Source organism: Egretta garzetta, unplaced genomic scaffold (assembly GCF_000687185.1).
Source record: "Egretta garzetta isolate BGI_Z169 unplaced genomic scaffold, ASM68718v1 scaffold612, whole genome shotgun sequence".
NCBI lineage: Eukaryota > Metazoa > Chordata > Aves > Pelecaniformes > Ardeidae > Egretta > Egretta garzetta.
The window spans coordinates 1,786,918-1,808,500 of NW_009259030.1; the positions used below are offsets into that span (position 1 = coordinate 1,786,918).

The 21,583-nt window shown below is 41.9% G+C and overlaps 1 protein-coding gene across 2 annotated transcripts in view; it reads right to left on the minus strand.

The window, feature by feature from the left end:
* GALNT10 (polypeptide N-acetylgalactosaminyltransferase 10) overlaps positions 1 to 21,583 on the minus strand; it is a 42,473-nt gene that overhangs the window by 8,857 nt on the left and 12,033 nt on the right. For both annotated transcript variants that reach the window (XM_035890286.1, XM_035890285.1), the window contains exons 4-6: positions 8,761 to 8,946; positions 6,949 to 7,132; positions 5,946 to 6,063 (exon numbers count right to left, since the gene is read on the minus strand). In XM_035890286.1, the coding sequence (XP_035746179.1) occupies positions 5,946 to 6,063; positions 6,949 to 7,132; positions 8,761 to 8,946 (488 nt within the window). The remainder of the gene's footprint in view (positions 1 to 5,945; positions 6,064 to 6,948; positions 7,133 to 8,760; positions 8,947 to 21,583) is intronic.

Sequence of the window (21,583 nt, forward strand, 5' to 3'; positions counted from 1 at the left end):
GGAAAGAGCGTGAGATGCATTGGTAAAACACAGCTAACAAAAGCATTAGAAAGCCAGAATTAAAGGTCAGGGAATCACATCCAAGGGTCTGTCAAGGAATAACTGCAAGTGAAGCAAACCCAAAACAGCTGCGTCCTGGGTGAGAGAATGCTTCCAGCCAGTTAGCAATATTTTGTTGTTTTTAAACTAGGGTACAGTTCACGGGCGTGACACACCAGAACTTACACGGCTAAAAATACAGCACTGTCAAACAGCTGAAAAAGCGCTGTTCTGTGGGGCAGCACCTTGTGCCTTCACGGTGACACTGACTGTCACTTACTGTGTTCTCCTTAGGCCAGGGGAGCCAGTTTCTTCTTGTTGTTGCTTTACGGAAGGGTGAGATGGTGCCTCATCTCCCTGGCTGACACGACAGTAAACATCAGAGCCTGAGCTTGACGCACTTAATTTCAATCAGCCATTTACTAGAACACCGTAAGAACAAGAATTAAAGCTGGTCAGGCAGGCAGTGCTTTATACAATGATCTAATCAGATCTCATTAGGAGAGAACAGGAAATTTCTCTTTCTCCTCAGGCACAATTTTACCAATCTACATTTTCAACTAGGAATCTAGCAGCTGACAGATCTGCTGGAATTAAGAGAAAAACTGGCTATGCTGAGGTCAATGGGAATACTACAAGAGATCTTTCTAAGGCTACAATCTCACCCTAATAATAAAACCATATACAAGAGAAGTAAAATAACAACACCGGTGATGCTACTTCCATCTTCTCAGTGGCCTGGAGAGCTGTAACTTCATATTCATAAAGCGACTCAAGAGCCTTTCACTCAGCTAGCATGCTATGAAAGCGCAAGATAATATGCCACCTATTCTCTACATGGGAATGTTATGCTGATCCAATTCCCTTTCTGCTATTTCAGAAAACAATGTCAGGTAAGACAGCTGAACCTCTCCTCTCAAATGCACAATACAATACCGCAGTTGGTGTGCAAACAGAAATTATCTGGGTATACAAGGTTTATGGTTTCCAAAGGCTGCACCATGATGAGCCAGTGCTTCCCAAGAGAGGGAAAAAACACACAGGAAAGAGTCAAGCTTTGAAAAGCAGGCTGCCTTGGCAAGCTGCAACAGAAAAAAAGACCACGGGACGGACCAACGGAGAGAAGCTGGCTGGTTGTCTGAGCACGCACTGAAAGGTGGGGAGAAAAGGACCCAGTGGATAAGTCAAGGGGGATCTCTGCATAACAAGGTAGGTGAGAGGATGAAAGCAAGGGCAACCAGTAATTCAGGAAAATCGTAATCCTCTGTATTGTAAGCATCAGCTGCTGCCACAGCTGGGACTTACTGCTCTATAAAAGATTAAGGTAGCTCAAAAGGCGCTGGGATCTGTGTGTTTGCACAATGCCTTCTCTCACACAACATACACCAGCATGGCCCTTCCTTACCATCTGGAGCATTTGAGAGTAATGACAGCACCTTCCAATAATCATGTTTCAGAGTGTGTGGGGGTCCGTTTTGCTGCTGCTGCTGCTTGGTGGGACGCTACTCTGGAATCTGAACCAAGCACATAGGGTGAACAGAGGCCAAAAATTCAAGTCAATGGTCTGAAACTGATCTCTGCATCACCAGAGAGGAATGGAGAAAGAAGCCACCCTGTACTGCAGCTGAGAGCCTTAGAATTAAGCAGCATGTGCTGGCTTAAGAAAAAAAACCACACAAAAAAAGAAGCAGAATGCCTGGCCTGTTTCAGTGTGGGCAAACGTGAGCTGCTGGAAAGTGGTGCGAGTATGTGCCTGGAATGAGCAGTGGGGACTCACAATCAGCACTAACTTGAGCGATACAACTAGAAATGCTGTCAGAAGTGATCCCTTGGCAGCTGCACCCGAACTACGCACCTGCCAGGAGGCCAGTGGCGAAATGTGAACCAGAAATGTGCTGCTGGCAGGGGGCAAAGGCGATGCATGCATCAGATATGCAAACAGAAGCTATGGAACACTCGGATTTGTTGGAAAACATGCAACACGTTTTATGCTATGGAAATCACGAGAAGCAATCCCTATTGATGCTTTGGGAAAAGGATCTGCGATCACCAGAATAAACGCAGTGGATGTTTCCTATTGCTGAAGCAAGGAGACAAGACCATGAGCACTGCCCATCTCTTTTGTCTCCCCTTAATTATTCTTTTCAGGGCAACTGTCCATATGGCTTACTTGTACCAAGCCGTTGGAATTTTATGAAGGCTTTACAATCTCTAAATTACAAGACAAATATTTCTAAAACTGACACAATCCATCACCTAGTGAGGGACATGCCAGATTCTTATTCTTTGCTCTTGAAGTACTATGTACAATTAAAGGATTGAGAACCATGATACTCAAGATCTGAGGTACAAAGTACAGATATATTTTATGCCTATAGAAGTCAGAGACATCACTTTTTCCTCTTCTGTTTCCCCATACTCAAAAAATCAGAGACTATGTATGGAAGAGAGGCGTGAAGCAGTTTAGTGAGGATGACGTCAGCCAAACAGAACAGAAGCCACAAAAATACTGGAAAAGAGGCAACGTGATTGCAAATAAAACTGAGTGTAGATAAGTGCTATACAAAGTAGCATTTGCAGAAAGGAACAGTTTAAATGCTTCGTATATACTACTCCAAATGAAATACATTAATCTGAAAGAAAATGAAGTGGTTATGTAGGCAGCAGAATGTAGGTATTTGTTGAGAATGCAGGAGTATTCAGAAAATCAGAGCTATTAAGTTGTGTTTAGAAGAGGAAAGACACATTGTCACTTTGGGTAAAGTATTCAATTTTGAATACCTGAATTGAACTTTCAAGCATTGCAGAAAGATATAAAAGACTAGGAAAAACTGTAACAGAGGGAGGTATGGAAGTGACTCCCAAAAACTAAAAAAAAAAAGCCCTCAGGAAAGTCTGATGAACAGAGAAACGAGGGCGGTAGAGTCAGGGGCGGCAGAAAGGAAAGTGCCGCACGGAAATAGCTGAGCATGCTTGTTTCGCTTTCTCCAAAATACAAGAATGTACTCAAAGATCAGCATCTGGCAGTCCACTGAGATGGAGGAGAACGGTCCTTACACCATGCAGATCCGCAGAGCAGTTTGCCTGGACCATCCTGCAAGCCAGGTTCATGAATAAATGAGGCTCATTTGAACAGGTGTAATGCCTGCAACTAAAATTCAGGACTGCAATCTTCTTGCTGCATCTGACAATGACCTCAAATAGGAAGAGCCCTGACCTGCAGAAATACTGGGTTATAGGCACCAAGCTGTTCTGGATACACACAGGTCAAGAGAAGGAAGAAGCGTGCATTTTCTGCTTGAATATGAAATGGATAGATCAACTTCTCCATTTCTAATCTAGAAATTTCTGTTTTAAGGGTTTGAGAAGAACCAGAAAACTGCAAACGAGCAGTTAGGATTAGAAAGTTTGTTTCTTATTTGAAGTTCACATAAATTTTTTTGTCCTTCCAGAGTGCTATGCTTTCTAGTGATGTTTGGTACACACATTTCATCCACGGAGCAAGGCTTCTCTTAATAGTTTGATCTGTCCTCCGGCTAAATGTTTCCTGAGGGCCTAAACACTGCTGGTCTCTCTGTTGGTTTGCCTTCAGCCTGAAAGTTTCTTCTCAGAAGGAAGCAGAGCCAGCTGATGACAGAACCACATATGATTTCAAAACAGAAAGGCAAGAGGCTCCTAAATAAACTTGTTTATTTCCAGTCTCTCAGCAACAGAGCCCTGGATTTTAAAATAAAGGCAAAAAACTGTAAAACACAGTCCATACATGGCCAAAAAAGAATATGCTTAAGGAGTGTGGGGGGGTGTCTACTCCGGGTGAGGTTCGAGGAGGCCAGATCTGATGCAATGGATCAAAGCCCAGCAGTACCAAAAGAGCACCTACACCCACAACTCCCAGGCACAGGAACGGATACTTTATTAAAGCCAGGCTATAAATTTGGCACACTTAGAATCTGAATTCCCATCGGATAATAAATACTGTGAAAGCAGGTACCCACGTTTAAACCCAGAGCTTTAAATTATTTGACAGTGCTCCTTTAACTACAAAATCTCAGTCTGCTTCTAAAGGTAAAAAACATAGCTCTAAGCTCGCCAGGAAATGTCATAGCTTCATAAATTCTATGAACAAACCTTCTATTCTTGCAATTCCAGCAGAATTATTAAATCTATCAGCCACAGATGAATGTATCAATTTATCTTAATTTCTGAAAATACACTGAGCCTCTTTCAGTTAAAAATTCATTTTTCTGTTGCACAATGAAAGAAAAAAAGAGGGTCTTTGCAGAGATTAATTAAAGCAAATTTATCCCTCCATAAATTACCATCTCTGGACTGAAATAAAACACAGCGTGTTTCAGAGAGGATAAGCAAACAGATGAATGAAGTAGTCTTATTTCCTGCAGATCAAGCAGTGTGACTGTCTGCTGTGGCATTAGAGACAAAGGGCTTGCCCAGGCACTGTCATCACTCTTGGAAACCAGCATTTTCAAAAAGGTCCAAGGAAGAGAGGCTGAATACTGCCACTGCCTCTCCTGCAGAGAACGACATCGTAACACAAGTTCATTACATGCAACACAAAGAATAAATGGCTCTAACTGTAACGACATCTCCAAAGAGGGTGCTCCCGCCATCCTTCTTGCTGCTGTTACAGAGGACAAGGGACCTCCAATGTGACTTTATTACTTAGGGTTTTTTTGTGAGCAAACAATGGAATAAAAGACATTGTCTTGAAAACCGCGTCTTTTCTTGCAGTGTTTGCTGTACAGTAGTACACAGTAAGTATGTATGGTAATGCGGCTTGCTGAACATAGTTTGATATGCCTTTGAATTGCATAGTGGCATCAAGGATTCGGAAGCTGTTTTGTGAGAGCTCAGCCATGACTTGTTTGTCGGGGAGACAGATGAGGAATTTTAGCCACCAAAGCTAAATTGTGCACTGTGGTAGCATCACTACCATCTTCCAGCCTCATGCTGAGGCCAACTAGCTCAGTTCAGTGGCATTCAGACATTTATAAGATTATACATTCAACCTCTGAAAGAGAAACCACACGGTGGCCCAAACAGCGTTTAACGTAGAAATCTACTCAATTCGCTCCAGGCTATGAAAAGGATTTCTACCACTGAAGAGAGGGATAGCCACCTGCCTTTGGTGGTCTGGGACATTCCAGTGGGTTTCCTCGAATGGATTTCAGAGTGCCATATTCCAAGATAACACAGGTACCAGTGGCCTTTGTGGGTCACGGTGACTCGTTACTATTAGTATGCATTTCTGGTCAGCTGGCTCACTCTCAAGTTTAAAGCCCTCAACTGAACAGCTTGGTCAATCAGTAGGTAAGAGAATTGTCCCCAAGCCAGACAGATAATGATCTGAAGTCATTGCCAGCAACAGTGTTATTATTCCAATTGTTGAGGATTTCTTACAGGGTAATTAATAGTCTCAGTTCCTCGCAGCCAGGAGTCAGATGGATTGAATATAGACAGTAAGTTACTCTCATCTCTGGGAACTCAAGCTCAGGACCAAGGTACTCAACTGGGCAAACACTGAGCTGCCTGAATCTTCCTTCCCTCAAGAAAGAGAGCATTTTGTCTTCTTGCCAGGATGAGTACTAGGAAGCCCAACAGTCAGAGTGAGCTCCATGCAAACTGACTTACCCTTGCTGGGAAGAGCACATGCATCTGAAGCTCTGACCACAGAACGGGGGACACCCCAGCTAAACATGCTCCAGAACTGACCCTCACAAATGACTGGTCACACCATCACTGTTTCTTCTGCGTGCTATCTTACTACTCCCAGCTCTTTCATCTTTAGTCACGTGCAAAAGCAAGGACAAGATAGATCATTCACATTCTGCGCTCAGAACAATTCTTACTTTTCAAAACAAAAGTAATTTCCAGAGAACGTAGCTCACCTTAAAGGATATTTCATACTGCTCTCCTCCCCATATCTCCAGACCTGCATCATACCCTCCCAGCTCCCAGAACCACTTTCTATCGACTGCAAACAGTCCTCCAGCCATTACAGGAGACCTTAAGGAAAAACCAGACTCCATATTACAAACACATTCAAACATAGAGATCTCCAGCTAAACATTTAAAAAACAATGACAAATATTCTTTTCACCACCGGGTGTTCCGGGTGCCTTTGTAGCCCTGTCTGAGCATCAAACAGTTGTTTTTGCATTATCTACTAATTTCCCACTTGCAAATGAGGAGGACCAGACCAGGCTCCCTTCAGAACCAGTCAATGCCTCTCCTCCAAACAGGCAAAAGAGTTCACCATTAAGTGACAGGACATAACTTCTCGCAGAGGGACCCATATACTGCACACATGGTGCTCCATCTCAGTAGTATGATCAAGTCGTTGAGTTTGACTTCAAAAAGTGTTTTGTTGGGGTTTTTTGGAACACTGCAGGAGTATAAAGGACAGCAGAATTGTCTCAATGTTGGCAAGCACAGCAACAGCAGAACATAACTTGATCGCAGATTTACTTCTGCAATGCACTGCAATCATCAAAATTGCTGTAATTATTCTACTAGATTTTCGTCTTCCCCCACCTGGGAATGACATATAAGCTGCCATTGGTTTGTTGGTTTTGGCAGAGCATTAGGGATACTAAGTTATGTTTGAAAGACTTCGGTAATAAATGACCACATTAAATGTTACACATTACAGTTTTAAATGAAATGTTAACTTCTGCGGGAATTAAGGTGGCAAAAAATAGCAATGAAAAGGACAGTGTTCACAGCTACTACACAATGCATTTCTTTTAAACCAACAAAGCAAACAGCTGCCAAAAAGCAAGTAGCTTAACACCAGCTTCTGACTTTTACAACACAGAGGTGTAAACCAACCCTGTAACAGGATGTTATTTTGTCAGCCAGCTCTCAGCACACTGCATTTCAGTAACTTACTCAAAGGGATCACTGGGATCAAGTTTCTGTAACTCAGGAGGAATAGGGATCCTCTTGTAATACATCTCCCAGTCAAATGCACCTCGCATTGCGTCTCCAGCCTGAGTCTCATATCCAAAGTGGTCATGGTCAATAACATCAATCATAGGACAAACGATAGTCTTGCGGTTTCGGGCAATGCGATCTGAAGATTGGAGAAACATGTTAGAAAACCTGCACCAGTTGGTTCCTTTGACCATGAAATCACAGAAAAGAGCATCAAAACATGAAGTTGTCCAAGAACTACATAGCTTTCTTCCTGTTTGTTCTCTTTTGGGCACATGCTCCAATTTATATCAGTTTATCCAGTATTTCTGCAATAATTGAGATATTCAAGCTAGAACTATTGAGATAAAAACACCAGGCACTCACACTACAGTGACCATCACCTAGAAGAACAGAAAGACACAGCCACACTACCACAGACACCTAAACCACCAGGCTAAAACCAGGCAATCTTGTACTCAGAGACAGTCCTCATTTTAACAAGCGACCGGGATGCGAACCCTTTCTGCACTGATTCAAAGCCAGGGCAATAACCCACTGTACCACCTAGCTTTAATTGCGATGACAGAATCTGGCAGGAAGCGATTCAGACTAATGGCATAAGTACTCTCAGCAGGCTCAAGAAATGCAAGTGTACCTCCTCCCCTCAACCTTTTCTTCCAACCAAATAATACAAGACAGGATTAATTCCTGCATAAACATCTGGAACTTCTTAAATACTTCATTACTGAGATGGTCTCTTGTTGGAAGTTAACTTTCAGAGCAGAGGCGACAAATGATCTTTCAGCTTCCAATGTACATCTAACAGAAATCCTTTCTATGCTTTAAAATTAAAGAATATTCTACGTGTTCTCATTTAAACGGCATTTGAGCTAATTCTGTCCTCCCTCCCTGGGGCTCATGAAGCTGCAAATGTTTTACACCATCACCAGATACAAACTGTAGTGAAAGCAACAGTATTACCAGCCAACAATCCTGCTGACAACCTGACCGGTTTTTCTTGACTATTGTTGCCACAGTTTATTTGACAAAGTCACGTCAGAGAGAGCTTTGACGGGTCATTTGCAATAGGGTTGTAAAGGAGTTTGGTACTGGCCAGAGGCATACAGGTACCAAAACCAGAAGGCACTGTCCTTTTCAATTAGTCATCCTTGGAAAGAACCGACATTGTAAAACTGATGCCTCCTTAAAAATGAAGCACTGCCTTGGAAAGGACTGCACATGTTCTACAAATACCAGCAGCTGTCATTCACAAGAAGTATTTTCCACAGGCTTGCAGACTATGAAGTTGAAAAAAACCCTAAAAGCTGCTTATAAACTGTATGTAAAGATTGTTTCTGTATCATAAAGCCATTCCTCTCTGCAAGCTGCTGAATGACCATGCAATAGTTTACTCTTCTAGCAAGCTGTAAATTATTTAAGACTTCATTTAGTGAGGAAACAGAAGAATATGATCTCTGTTCTTTAATTAAGCAAAGCACATGATAGGGCTATTGTACAGTGCAGGACTCTTTAACAGAAAAAAACCCACTGTATTAAAGGCTACAAGGTTCCAACAATTCACCTGAGTCTTGTGGTTGGTTGGTTTTGGGGTGGGGTTTTTTTGGTTGGTTTTTTTTTTTCCTTTTAAGACATTTCATCTTCCTTTTGTCCACTTACAGCATGAGGGGAAAGCAGCAGGTGGAAACAAAACAAATTCAACACCAAGATCTGTTGCCAGCTCTTCAGCAGTTCAGCCTTCAGCCACGCACAGCCCCACACGCTTACCTAACAGAGGTGGCAGCCAGTTGACGTTGGCCTCGCAGTGGGAATCCAAGAAGGTGATGACATCCCCTATTGCCACAGAGGCTCCCAGCATTCGAGTTCTTATCAGCCCTTCTCTCTTTTTGGTTCGGAGGATTCTTACATTTGGGAACTGGGCCATATAATCTTCCAGGCGCTTCTTCAGGTGTTCTGTATGAAAATGAGAAATTTAAACACTGTAACAACTAATTTCTTAAAAGTGCAGTTCCTTCTTTACCAGAAGATGTCTTTGGAAGCATGTCCTGAGCAGTTAACGAATACAGTAACAGGAAAAAGGAAGAATAATTCCTTTTAAATCCAGGGTTTAAACATAACTGCTTAAACAAGACTTCTGAAGAGATTCCAAAACCTTAGAAGCAATTAAAAAAGAAAAAAAGAAGAAGGAGAAGATGGAGGCATGCAGGATGAGAAAGAAAGCAGCCGAGAAAGAGGAAAAGGAATAAAAAGGCAGCTGGCAGACCTCTGGGAGAACTTTATCAGAGCAGGGATTCTCGGATGCTTTTGTGGAAAACCAATGTAGCTTAGAAGAGACACAGGACAATTTACTTTCAGAAGCAAACTGCACTCAGTGCATTTAAGTTGCATTTGGTTTCTTCAGAAAACACAACGTGACTGTCCACTAATGAATAAAAAAAACCAGCGAAAAGCCTAGTCAGACATCCCTCCAAGCTGGCAAGGCAGGCATAGCCACTGTACGTGTTTGGATGGCTATGTTAAATGCTTATCAGAGGAGATATTTGCATTTAAATATGGAAATATTTATGCTACTGAATATGGGCTGGAGCCACATCTGAATTAGCACAGACACTTGTAGTCACCACAATTAACAATAATTCAAACAGGAGAGCTGCAGAAAATGATTCCTGAGTGATCAAAACAATGGACAGCTTGTTTAGATGTGGAAATAAAAAGCTTGGTCTACATAAAGAGTGATGGGCACACAGCTGTCTTTACATCAAAGACTGAAGCACCAAAGAAAAACCTAAAAATAGTCTCAGAGCTGACACTGGCCTAGTCACTAATGGGTTGATCTTTAGGCATCTGAAGTTTTGCCTTATTTGACAGCAAACCCCATTCACAGTGTGCCAGGGACTGTTCATTAACGCACCATACTATCTGCTGCCATCAGCTACTGATCAAGGCAACAAGCCTTGCTGGGCAAAAGCTAGTTTGTCAAATCTAAGCAATTAACCAATCGTAAAACCTGACACAATAAAACTTGAATAGAGGCAATCGTTCAGATACAAACAACCGCTTAGGTTTATTTGCCTTGACTATAGGGAAGAAATCCATTCCATTCTGTATAGTAGAGTCTTCCTTGGCTTCCAAAGCAGGCATGAAAGGTAGGGGCTGAAAAGGCAGACAGTGTGAAGGAGCCCCCGAACAGGGCACCAGGGAAGCTGGGTATTGGAACAGCTCTCTAAAAAGAGCAAAGGGCCAAATAAACTTAACTAAATTACGAGCTCTCCCACATGGTGCTGACCCAGCAATTATGGTTTAGGGTTTTAGCTACTGGAGGAAAAAAATGGGCAAAATCCTTATGACTAACACACATTCTGCACCTTCTCTTTGAAGCAGTCACCACCTGCCTTCCTTCAAAGATCACCCAAATCAACTTCTTTGCTTTTGAGGTATTCCTAGCAAGCTTTTGCCTTTTTCAAAGCTTGCTTTATAACATTTCCCCAGGACTTTTTTCTCACAAATGTGTTTCAGTGTTTTGCCTGACAAGTCTAATTGTCCCACAATACCTACATAGGTTTCCCTGCTCAATAGAGCCTTTAGTACTTCTTGCTGTCTAGCACACTTTTCCCTCATCCTTTTAAAATCTTTTCTGAATAGATTCTCTCAAGCAACCAGAAATTTTGGTCACTCAATTACAGATTTTTCAAATAAGAGCCTTCCATAGAGACTAGATATATTATTAGTGCAGCTGCCTTCCTCCTGAGGCAGTAGGTAGACTTAAAAAGCCAAAAAAAAAAAAAAAGAAGAAAAGAAAAGCCACCACCACTGTTCTTTAACATCACAGCTCACCATTTTTAGATTATCACAAAAGATACGTTCATCAGAAAAGAGAAAAAACAATCCTCACTTCAAGCATAAATTAGCTAAACCCAAGCCAGGAGCTACACCTTAGTTAATCTACCCAAGACAAGATAAATATGAGAGTTATAATAAAGGAGGTGACCATCACACAGAAGCTCTGGGTCCCATTCCCCTAGCAGTTGCCACAGATACTGTAGCACTAGCAAGATCAGACCCCACAATATTTATGTTATCTAAACCAGACCTACAAAGTACTGGAAAGTCTTAAAAAATCCAAAGCTCAAAACCAATGGAAAATATATAGAGACTTTCTGTGACTCTTTATAGAAATAAGGAAATGAGACTGAAAGATCCCAGAAGTTTGTCTTCCACCTGTGTGCTGGCCATTTTACATTTTGGCATCATACACGTTTCTGAACTGTCCTGGTTTGTTGTGCAATTTCATTTGTGGTGAAACCTGAAGGCAGCCTAACCCATTCCTCTGGGGGTATGAGCATGGCACAGCCTGCTACCAAGAACTCCAGCATGATTTCGGACCTGGTCTCGCACAGGAAGACACACACCAGCAAGTGAACAAAAAGTCACTGGGCTTGGCTGTATTTGTAGTGATGACGATGGCTGCACTGCTACAGACTAGCTGAAGACAAGTTGATTTATATCTATGAATGAACAAGCAGTTAAGAACTGAGTTTTTAGAGTATAACAGGAGAAAAGAAGGCATAGGAGCTACAGAGTTTTCTCAGGTGAGTATTCTGCAAAGAGGCAGCAGGAGTCCCATCCACCGACTTCCCATTCCATTCCCAAATGCTGGGTTTTATTCTTTAGCACTTCTTTACTGTGTTTTCATAATAAAAAAATACCAAAGCATTTCATGCTTGCAGCAAGCAGCCTGCTCTGTGCTGCACTGGTGAGAAACACCTCACACATTAGGAATCTTCTTATGCCTCTGGTGGCTGGAAGAAGCAAGGAACAGCTACAGGTACTCCACCAGCACCCATGTATTCTCACTGATGCAGGGGATGCATGCAACAAGGGCAGAGCTTGTAGCCAGGAGGGATGATGCTCAGATAAGCTATTCCTAATTGCTGCAGAAAAATCCATGCTTGATCATTGCATTTTATAAGTTAAGACTTATGTATCATAAACTGCAAGTGAGCAGACTTCATTGTATCTACTTTCCCTTACTAAAGGGTCAGAGATTTCCAAGCAATCTCACAAACAACATACAAAACACAGTGTAACGTACTTTTCAAAGACAAGGTTTTCTTATTTCCTTATCCCTGCACTATTCCTGCCCCCCAGGCTGGCCTCCGCGTGCCCAGACAGAAAAATATTTATTTCACTCTATTACAAATATTGTTACAATTAAGTCAATTTTTGCTTTTAAAAGAAAATCTTGAAAAACCAAACAAGTGGCATTAACTGCCACAAAATTTTATGAGGCTTTAAAAAATATATTATGGAATCTTGTCACACTGAGTAATTTTTATTACAAGGGCAATTTTCTTTAATGAAAGTTGTTAGGTGAACTGGATGGATTCCAATGGCTGCGCCTACTCTGGGCAAAGTAATACAGCCCAAACATATAAATGAGAGTAAGATTATCTGCAGATTAAAAACTAGGCTGGTAGCTTGCTAACAGACTTCGCAATAAACTTGATGTACAGTGTATACATTAATGGTACCAGTCAAGAACTACAGCTTGCTTTATTTTGAGCTGTAAATAAAACTGTGTGAAGATAGAGGAGAAGCTTCACTAGCAGGCCTGCTAAGTCCCAAAGCTTTCCAAAATAAGACTTCACAGAATCACAGAATTGCAAGGGTTGGAAGGGATCTCGGGAGATCACCCAATCCAACCCTCCTGCAGGTTCTCCTAGAGCATGTTACACAGGACTTCATCCAGGCGGGCTTTGAATACCTCCAGAGAAGGAGATTCCACAACCCCCCTGGGCAGCCTGTGCCACTGCTCCATCAACCTTAGAGTAAAGAAGTTTTTCCTCATATTCAAGTGAAACCTCTGATGTTTCAGTTTGTACCCATTGCCCCTTGTCCTGTCACTGAACACCACTGCAAAGAGTCTGGCTCCGTCCTTGTGACTTCCACCCTTAAGATATTTCTATGTATTGATGAGGTCCCCTCTCAGTCTTCTCTTCTTCACGCTGAACAAGCCCAACTCTCTCAGCCTTTCCTCGTAGGGGAGATGCTCCAGTCCCTTAATCATCCTAGTTGCTCTTCTCTGGAAGAGGAGACTTCTTTTTCTCAGGTCAAATTCCTGTGGTGGTCTTACTGCACTTCTTCCTCCTGGCCTCACCACCCAAGCAGAGCTACCTTCAGATGCCATTAGCCTGGTGACCACTTGTAGCGTGGCAAGGACTTTCCAAGATAGGAACTTCTTACACCCAGCTGAGGTTTCATTCCAGCCACCACACGCCTGCAAATGAACTGAAGAAATGTTACCACTCCAAAACTAAACATATGCAGAAGCCGGAGGAGGACAGAGGACCTCAAAGTTTTTTATTTTTTTTTCCAGCTTAAAGAGGTAAATGCATGAGAAACAAGGCAACTTGGACATGGATCTGCAGGACTGGAACAGCTTAAATAGCACTGCAGTCGCAGGGTCCATGGGACTCATATGTTCAGGCCAAAGCAGAAGCTACTTCAATGCATCCCCTCACAGCAAACCACACAGCCTGCCTCTACTCAGCAGTGCCTGGTTCCTCCCAGTCTCTTTCACATCCCGTTGGCTCAGCCATGTTTTCAGAGGCTTGTGCAAAATCAATAGCTTTGTAGCCTACTTTGAATTGATTTGGCTCCAAACAAAAGTCATTTTCCCACAGAAATCAGTGGAAACGATACAGCAATTCCCAGGTTTCTAACATGTTTTTAAATGACATCTTGCCTGCACACTTTAAGTTCAACAGCAGTTCCCCTCCTCAGTACAAAGGAACCTCATTCCCTTCAGCTCACACAGCTCAGCTCTGCAGACAGCAGCAGGCTGCTGTAGTCACAGCTCACAGATGAAGCCTGACCTGGTTTGTGTCCTTTTCCCACCCCAAAATCACACACCAAGACCTGAAGCACCTGCTTGGAGGTAATTGCATATGGGGTGGTTACCTTCCCCATAGACACCTACAAAATCCACTGCTACATGCAGCTAGTGCGTACCTCCCTCGCTAGACCAACTGGATGCATGTGCTAAGCTGCATCCCAGTAGGTTGGGTGAGTTAAAGAAAAAGTTACATCAGGCCTGCTGAGAACATGAGGGTTTGTTCTAGTTTTAAGCAGGAGATGCTGCTTAAAAGATGTGGAGCTGATGACTCAGGTCATTCTCTCCTGAGATGCAAAGATGGGTGTTGTCTTGAGGAAGTCACTGGGCTCTTTTGGAGCAGACTCATGTTCTGGTGGCACTTTGGGATTCTGCAAAGCTCAGATGATTAAGATGACCTCCACCTCTGACTGCAGTGAATCGTGGGCAGCTGCAACTGGGAGGTGCTCAACACCTATTTGCTTTCTGTACTTTGAAGGATTCAAGTTGAACATTTTGAATAATGTGGCCATTGCTCAGGCTTTTGAGCTGTCAAGGTCATTAATCAATCCCAGGGCTGAAAAGACAGCAGATTTTTTTGGTCCCATCCCATCAAACCTTTATTTTCACAGATGTTTGAACTCAAAGGAGCTGCAAGCAAACCCTTTACTTTCACTCAGGCAAACTGTCCTCTGCAGAGAAGCACAGAGTAAGGCTTTTAGGACTCAACACTCTTTGTTTGGCAGTAACATGGCTGACAAAGTCTTTTTATGTATGTGCCTGTAACATCTCTGCAGTATTTGGCATGGAAGAGAGTACCAACATTTGTGATCTTAGGATAGAAAAAAAAATTAACTCATTTTAGTTTTAAGTCCTGACTGGTACTTATGATACAGATTTATGTCTAGAGAAAGAATTAGGAGGGAAACATTTTCCCTGTCCTACTAGTGCAACCTTTCATGGCTCAGATGTTACTTCAGATCCTGTCACCTTTGGTTTCTGAATTTTACACCGTATAGCACATCTGTGGCTCTAGTGCCTTTGCTCAGATGAGTACTATAGACCCAATCCAGAATGAGAAGACCTGCAGAAATCAGAAATGTTCACAGACACCTTCCCACGTTACTCAGATGCCACTGGTGAAACCGAAGTTCCCTCCGGCCTACAGTATCCTGCCGAGGTGCTTTGCTTCAGTTTGGAGTTTTTCACTCCAGCACAGAAGGTTGAACATATTATGAACATGGGAGAGCCATTGCACTCTGGAATTCAGGGAACTTTCCCCCTCCCGCTGAAGGGCAGGCACATGGCACAGAGGGACAGGACTGGAGGATCTGCAGAATTCCCTTTTAAGCAGACAGGGCTGGTTTCCCTCCCCTGCAGGTTATTTTGGCTGGTTTCCAACCACCAAAACCTGAAGTGCCACTGTTCATCTGGCATTTGTTTACAGGTTATCCCAGCCTCCTGTCCCTACCCTCCCACACGCAGACATGCTTGTTTAAGATTACAAATGAATCCATTCATCTTTACTTAGATACTTGGCCCTACCGTGCTGTTTAACAATTTAAGAATGAATTATACTTCTCCTGAATCTATCACAATGTGCAAGCCAGGCCTCCCCGAAATAGAAAGCTCTACATCATTGAAATTAACTTCTCTCCCTGTTTTGGTGCAGATGAGTAATCTTTTTAAATAGCAAAATGTGCTGTTATCCAAACAGGCAGCACTTACACTAGTTTTAATTTTCTTTCAATGTTTTTGCCTCTGATCACTGAAGTTGGTTGGGAGGATAATAAACTGATTTAATAAATTGTACTATGAACACCAGTCCCAATAATAGCAAACTGATTAAGCTGATCACAGCCTTCCAAGCTAAATCTTCTTACAAAGAAAGAAGAAAAGGCCTGGAAAGGGAGAAAATTAGTATCCGTTTCTTCACTGATTACAGTTCTGTGGTAGACTCTTAAAGGGGAGAGGGCCCAGTTGGGCATCAGTGTTGGGTCTCAGCACATCTTTACAAATGAAAACTGGGGGGGTAAAAGGTTCCTGTGCATGGGACAATAGCTGAAAGCGTACCACCCCACTTGCTAAGGCAGCAGTCATAACTGTTTAGATTGGAACAGAGATTAAAAGAATTAGGTTTCTGGAAATCTTATTGACTTTGTTCTCTTTCTAAATGTTTTAAAACCAAGCTTCCATTTTAGGTACAATCAAGTGCACAAAAGTGGAAGCGCGGGACCTTAGAAATAAGCCAGACTGCAAGTTGCTGGGGCAACGACCACTTGTGCGAGCCAGTGCTTGTGCTTCGATAAACTCAAGGGCATCGGTTTCTGCTGTCTTGCCTGCATCATCACTTACTTCCCAAATTTGCAGAGGGAACTTTCTCACAGCTTCCTCCACCCTACAGCAGACATCCAAACCCTGCTCAGTTATGGCTTCACGAGATACTAGTACTGGAGGCAGAGACAAAGGTGTAATCTGAAAATGAGAAAATTCATATTTACTGGCATTAGCATATAAATACACCCAGACCCTAGGGAAAGTTTAGTAGGCTGCATTTCCAAGCAGGGAAATACACAGGGAATAATCATCTTAGCTACAGCGTAACCTCTTAATCTCTCAGGAAAGTTTCATTTGTAAAAGAAGTCTATTCCAACTGCTTCTTCCTGAGGGAATAAAAAAAAAAAATAAAAAAATAAAAAAATCCATTTACTCATCCTTCCTTCATGCTGGCAGGTTTAAGCACCTTTTGTTCATTAGGTGCAGTGAAGCCAACCTGCAGTGTGTGCATCAGTTCTCAAGTCCCGCATACTGACTCCCTGGTCAACCCACAATTATCAGTTTTTCCTCCAATGCCATAACCCATCTTTCCCAGGGGGAACAGTAATTCTAGTTTACTTTTCTCCCTTCCCATTTCATTAAATATGTATCAAGATTAAAACACCCATTTAGGTTTTTTCCTCTTCTGTTGACTACATTTGATCTAAAGAGGTGATATTGTGACTCAGTCATTTCCTTGTTGATTGCTTTTAACATCAGAGAGATGTTTTGCTGACATACAAACTAGAAAGCTGCAATTTTTGGCCTATGCAGCCTTTGTAGCAGCTGAAACAGGAGTGAACTCCTTGCAGCACATTTAATATTCAGCTCGGGTTTGATGTAGCCATGGTGACTAGCAGGAAGGGCATTACTGTCCCAAATACTGCCTTCAACCTGGGGAATCTGTGCCCTCATCTTAAGGCCAAATAAGTGGGTTTGGTTATCCAGCTGTTTAAGCAAGGGAATGCCTGCACTCCTGCTCAATGCTAATACACTTCTTCTAATTTGATAAACACTATATGGGCAGGTGAAAACACTGACAAACATTAAGACAAGCCACCATACCAATAGCATCATGCCACTTCCAGCAGTCTGAGACTAATATACACACACTGCACACTGGTTCAGGATCCTGCAAATTTACTTTCTGTAGTAGAGTTAAACATCATGAGAGACCAGATTAGTCCTTAATTGCTTTTAATCTACATCATCGACTGCTTTCTGAGCACTGGAGACACAAACGAGGGTGGAAAATTGTTTCAGAAGTTTGCTCACAGGACAGAAACTCAGTTGAATGCGACTCTTCTGCAACCCACGGGCTTCAGAACAGAGCGGGTGCACGGGGACTGAGTCAGAACAAGCTTCTGTGCTAGAGGGGTCAGCTGCGTCTGCATCTGGTGAGCATGTCATTATCCATTCACTGTTGACAGTGAGGTACTGGATAGGATATCATGACATGAACCTAAAGCCTACGACTGACAGCAAGAATAAAATTTGCCATCAGTTGGAGAGATGCAGGCAGATGAAGTGTTAAGACATTTCATGCTGAAACGTTTTGGAACACAGGAAAGCTGTGAGATTAAAGCCTTAAAAGTCACTGAGTTTTGCTGGGGAAATAAAAGCAAAAAAATAAAAAAACCAACCAAAACCAAACCAGTCCTCAGAGATTCAGCTTTGCCTTTATCAGCAGTATTCATGTACTAAGAACTTCTTGGCCTGAAAGTATTTGCTCTGTGCAAAACAAGAAGAAAAAGATTCCAGAAAGAGCACAAGAATTAACAGAAAATTCTACTCTGGATTTTTGTCTTGTTAGAGAATATGCCATTAGGTCCAAGATGTAACCTGCCTGAAAGTTGCTTTGATTTGGTAGGAATGTATCCCTTTGGAGTCCAAAAGCTTTGATCTCAAGTGTCAAAGTGAGGAAGAACTATGAAGCCTAAAATTAATAGCACAGACCTACAAAATTCTTGTTTTGGGTTTGCAGCCAAAAGGAATATTGGAAAACTAACTAATAATCCTTCATTCCTACAACAATGCTCATACATTAATAACCATGAATGACAATGCAAAACCATGTTTGTCTTGTAGTCTGTATGTCAGAGAACAGAAAATGAAGTATTTGGCAAACGAAAAAATTACCAATACTGCTTCAGGAAAAAGAGACACACATTTGACTTGTAGTAACAAAGTCTGGAATGTCAGAAGTGTATTTTACAAACTCACACTTTACTCTTTTCTTCTAGACCTCTCTGTCATCAGTTCCCAATGCTCTTACTTGCTTTATTGGCAAGAAATGCAACTGTTACAGTAAGTTACTGACACCTGCCAGAAATGTCAATAAATTTATTGAATCCTGAAGCACAAATCCAGGACTGTTCACAGCTGTGCTGATACCCAAACTAAAACATCTCATGGACAATATTGTTCTCACCTGACACATTCATTTCAGCTAGATGACAGAAGTAAGAGGATGGTATCAATAGCTGGAGGCACCCTGCTTTTAAATCTTGAGCCTTGACTTCCACCATTCAGCATGGTAAACGACCGTGTTCCAGTGGAAACATCAACGCATACTTAGCTTATGGGTAATGGGCAACAGTGGTCCTCATGACATTCATGAATAGACGCTTTATTGAAGGAAATGCTACACTCATGCTCTACGAAGAAAATATCTCTGCAATTAAAACTGTGTAGAAAAGGAACGTGCTTTAGATTATCCACTTTATTTTTAAACTGCACCTTCCAATTCTCTCAAAGTGAAGAAGTTTCCACCTTTATCAAAGTCCCTATGTAGGAACAGCTGCTTTGTCAATACCACCCAAAATGCATGCTTAAATAGCAGAAACTGTGATTACCAATAATAGACATCACATACAAGTACTGGCAGAGGGTGTTTGAATCACATTTCTAATTAACTTCCATAGAGAAGCAGCTGTAAAGCATTAAAATGCTGATTTGCACTGCAGCTGGCAGATATCTACATTTTTGACTCCTAGCAGGTGAGGACATGTACTTCAAGGTGAGAAGAATAAAATGAAAGCTGTTTTCCTGCAAGCTTCCACCATGCATAGGGCTTCTTAGTAGCAAGCAATGCAGTTAGATTTATTTAATGAGCTGTAATGGAAACTCTGCTCCTCAATTTTTTTTTTTTTTTATTAAACTTTAGTTTGCCAGACATCCTTCACTACCCAATAATTAGCTTAGAAAGAGGTCATAGTAAACTGGACCTTTTAAAGCTACCTCATCTCCGTTCTAGAAGAATCCTTCAGCCGTAGCAACTGATCTTAAAGTAATAAATACAAGATGACGAAAAGTTAACTGGTTAGTTAATTTAGGCTGTCACAAAAACAGCTGAAGTAAACAACTACAACGGGCCCTCAGGTCCCTTAAAACACTAGAGAATATATTTTTAATACTCTCCAGCCATTGCCTAATGAACAAAGCAGGTTTTAGATATCCCTTTATGAAGGGTATACACAAGCACAGAAATGGTGTTTAAAGACACATTAAAAATGAATACTCAGAAAAGGAAAACAAAGTGAATCCCACCCACATTTCACTGTGGATCCAAAGCAAGGTCTGTCACTAACAGTTGCCTAAAGTATCCCTTGTCCATAAGCCTCGGCCAGAAATGGAGAACAACAAATTATTCTCTTTATGAAAATAAAGTAAAATTGGACATCTGCATCAGGTTTTATTTTATTGCTCCACTCCATTTGGTGCTCACTACAGAACAGGGTATTGGCGAGTTCACAAACCCAGTGCTACACCAGTACAACAGCTCTGCTGTGCTACCTGTAAGTCACGCTGGAGTTTGGGTAGCGAACATCCTATCTAGGCTGTGGGTCCCAACCACCGAAATGACTCTGAAGCCTGTTTCACTTTGTACCATTTGTGCCATTAGCAGCAGCAGTGATAGTCACCAAAGCCAAGTCACTTCCTACATGGAAAAATGACATGGCTTCCGTCAGAAGCATTTTAGTAGTGGAAGCCTTAGAACTTGACCATAGCCTGAGAACTGCTTACTGCGACTTTATGCGGCTGGTAGTGAGGGGGTCTTGCTGACAGTTACTTCAAAGCTGTTATTTATGAGAGTCTAAACAGACCTGAGACAGACCACAATGAATTCTAACAGCAAAGAAAAAACCCTCTTTATTCTGTGACTTAATTTACAGAAATAATGCTTTTTATCAGTTTTTTGAGACAACAGTTACCACAACTTCTACAGGAGACCTTGAAAGCAACATTTAAGGAAAGGTTGTGGAAAAGCATAGCTGCCTCAGAAAAGCTGGGCTTTTTCTTTTTTAAAATACATGAAGGTAAAAAGCTTTAAAAGAATCAAAATTCAGTAAGACAGACTGTCACCACTTTGCCCTAACCACAGTCACTCCATATTCGGAGATGTACAAAGATGCACTGTAGCACATTTAAGAGGAAAAAAAAGTGACTTTTACAATGCATATGCCTAAAGATGAAAAGATAATATCTTTAGCTGCATAAATCCTTTACTGTTCCATTTAAAGATCAAAAAGAATTTGGGTATTAAACCCTTTTCTATTTCCGATACTAAGGATGTGATTTCTTTCAAATGAGTCCTGGCATATGTGGTTAATGGAACAGAGTTGTATTTGCTACGTACGCGATGCTGCACCAAACGACCCATTAACTACCCCTTGCCTTCTCCCTTCAGCACACTACTTACTTAGTGACTTCTGCTCTTCAGACCAAATTGTGCTGCCTGTGGATCAGTCAGGTGGCCTTACCCACATTTGTTTTTCCATTCAGATTACCCCATATGACTAACCCCAGAATTACTGGTTTGGCAATATAAAAAGAGATATAAAAAGTCACAGGGATTTATCTTTAAAGGTGGCAAAGGGGATTTGGCTGTGGGTCCTTCTGACATTCTGTGAACGGATGGGCTCCGAGACTCCCCTGGCAGTAAACCTTCAAGCAAGCTGCAGGACAGCGTGGAGGCAGCACAATGGTGCAAAGCAAAGGAGTATGACTGGTCCTACGTGAGGGGAGAGGACAAGCGAAGGGGGAAACGTTGGTCAAAACCAAGGGCTGAGATGACACAGCTTGGGGAAAACACTCCTTGGACTCCTTTACTAAACGGCCTAAAAACCTCTTGCTGCCTTTCAAAGATAAACAGCAGCCACATGCCAGAGTCGGGGCTCTCAATGCTTCGCTGTTTCCCAAACGTCAAAGAGCAGCTCAAATTGTTATTGCATAAAGTCTTGCTGAAAACAAACAACAAAGAAAAAAGTGAGGAAAAGTGGGGAGAGAATAAGAAAAATTTTAAAATGACTCAACAAATACATAATTTCAGGACTCCTAAATAGATATAATATTCACAAATTAAAATAAGGCTCAAGGAAACAGGTCAGTCTTGGAAGAAAG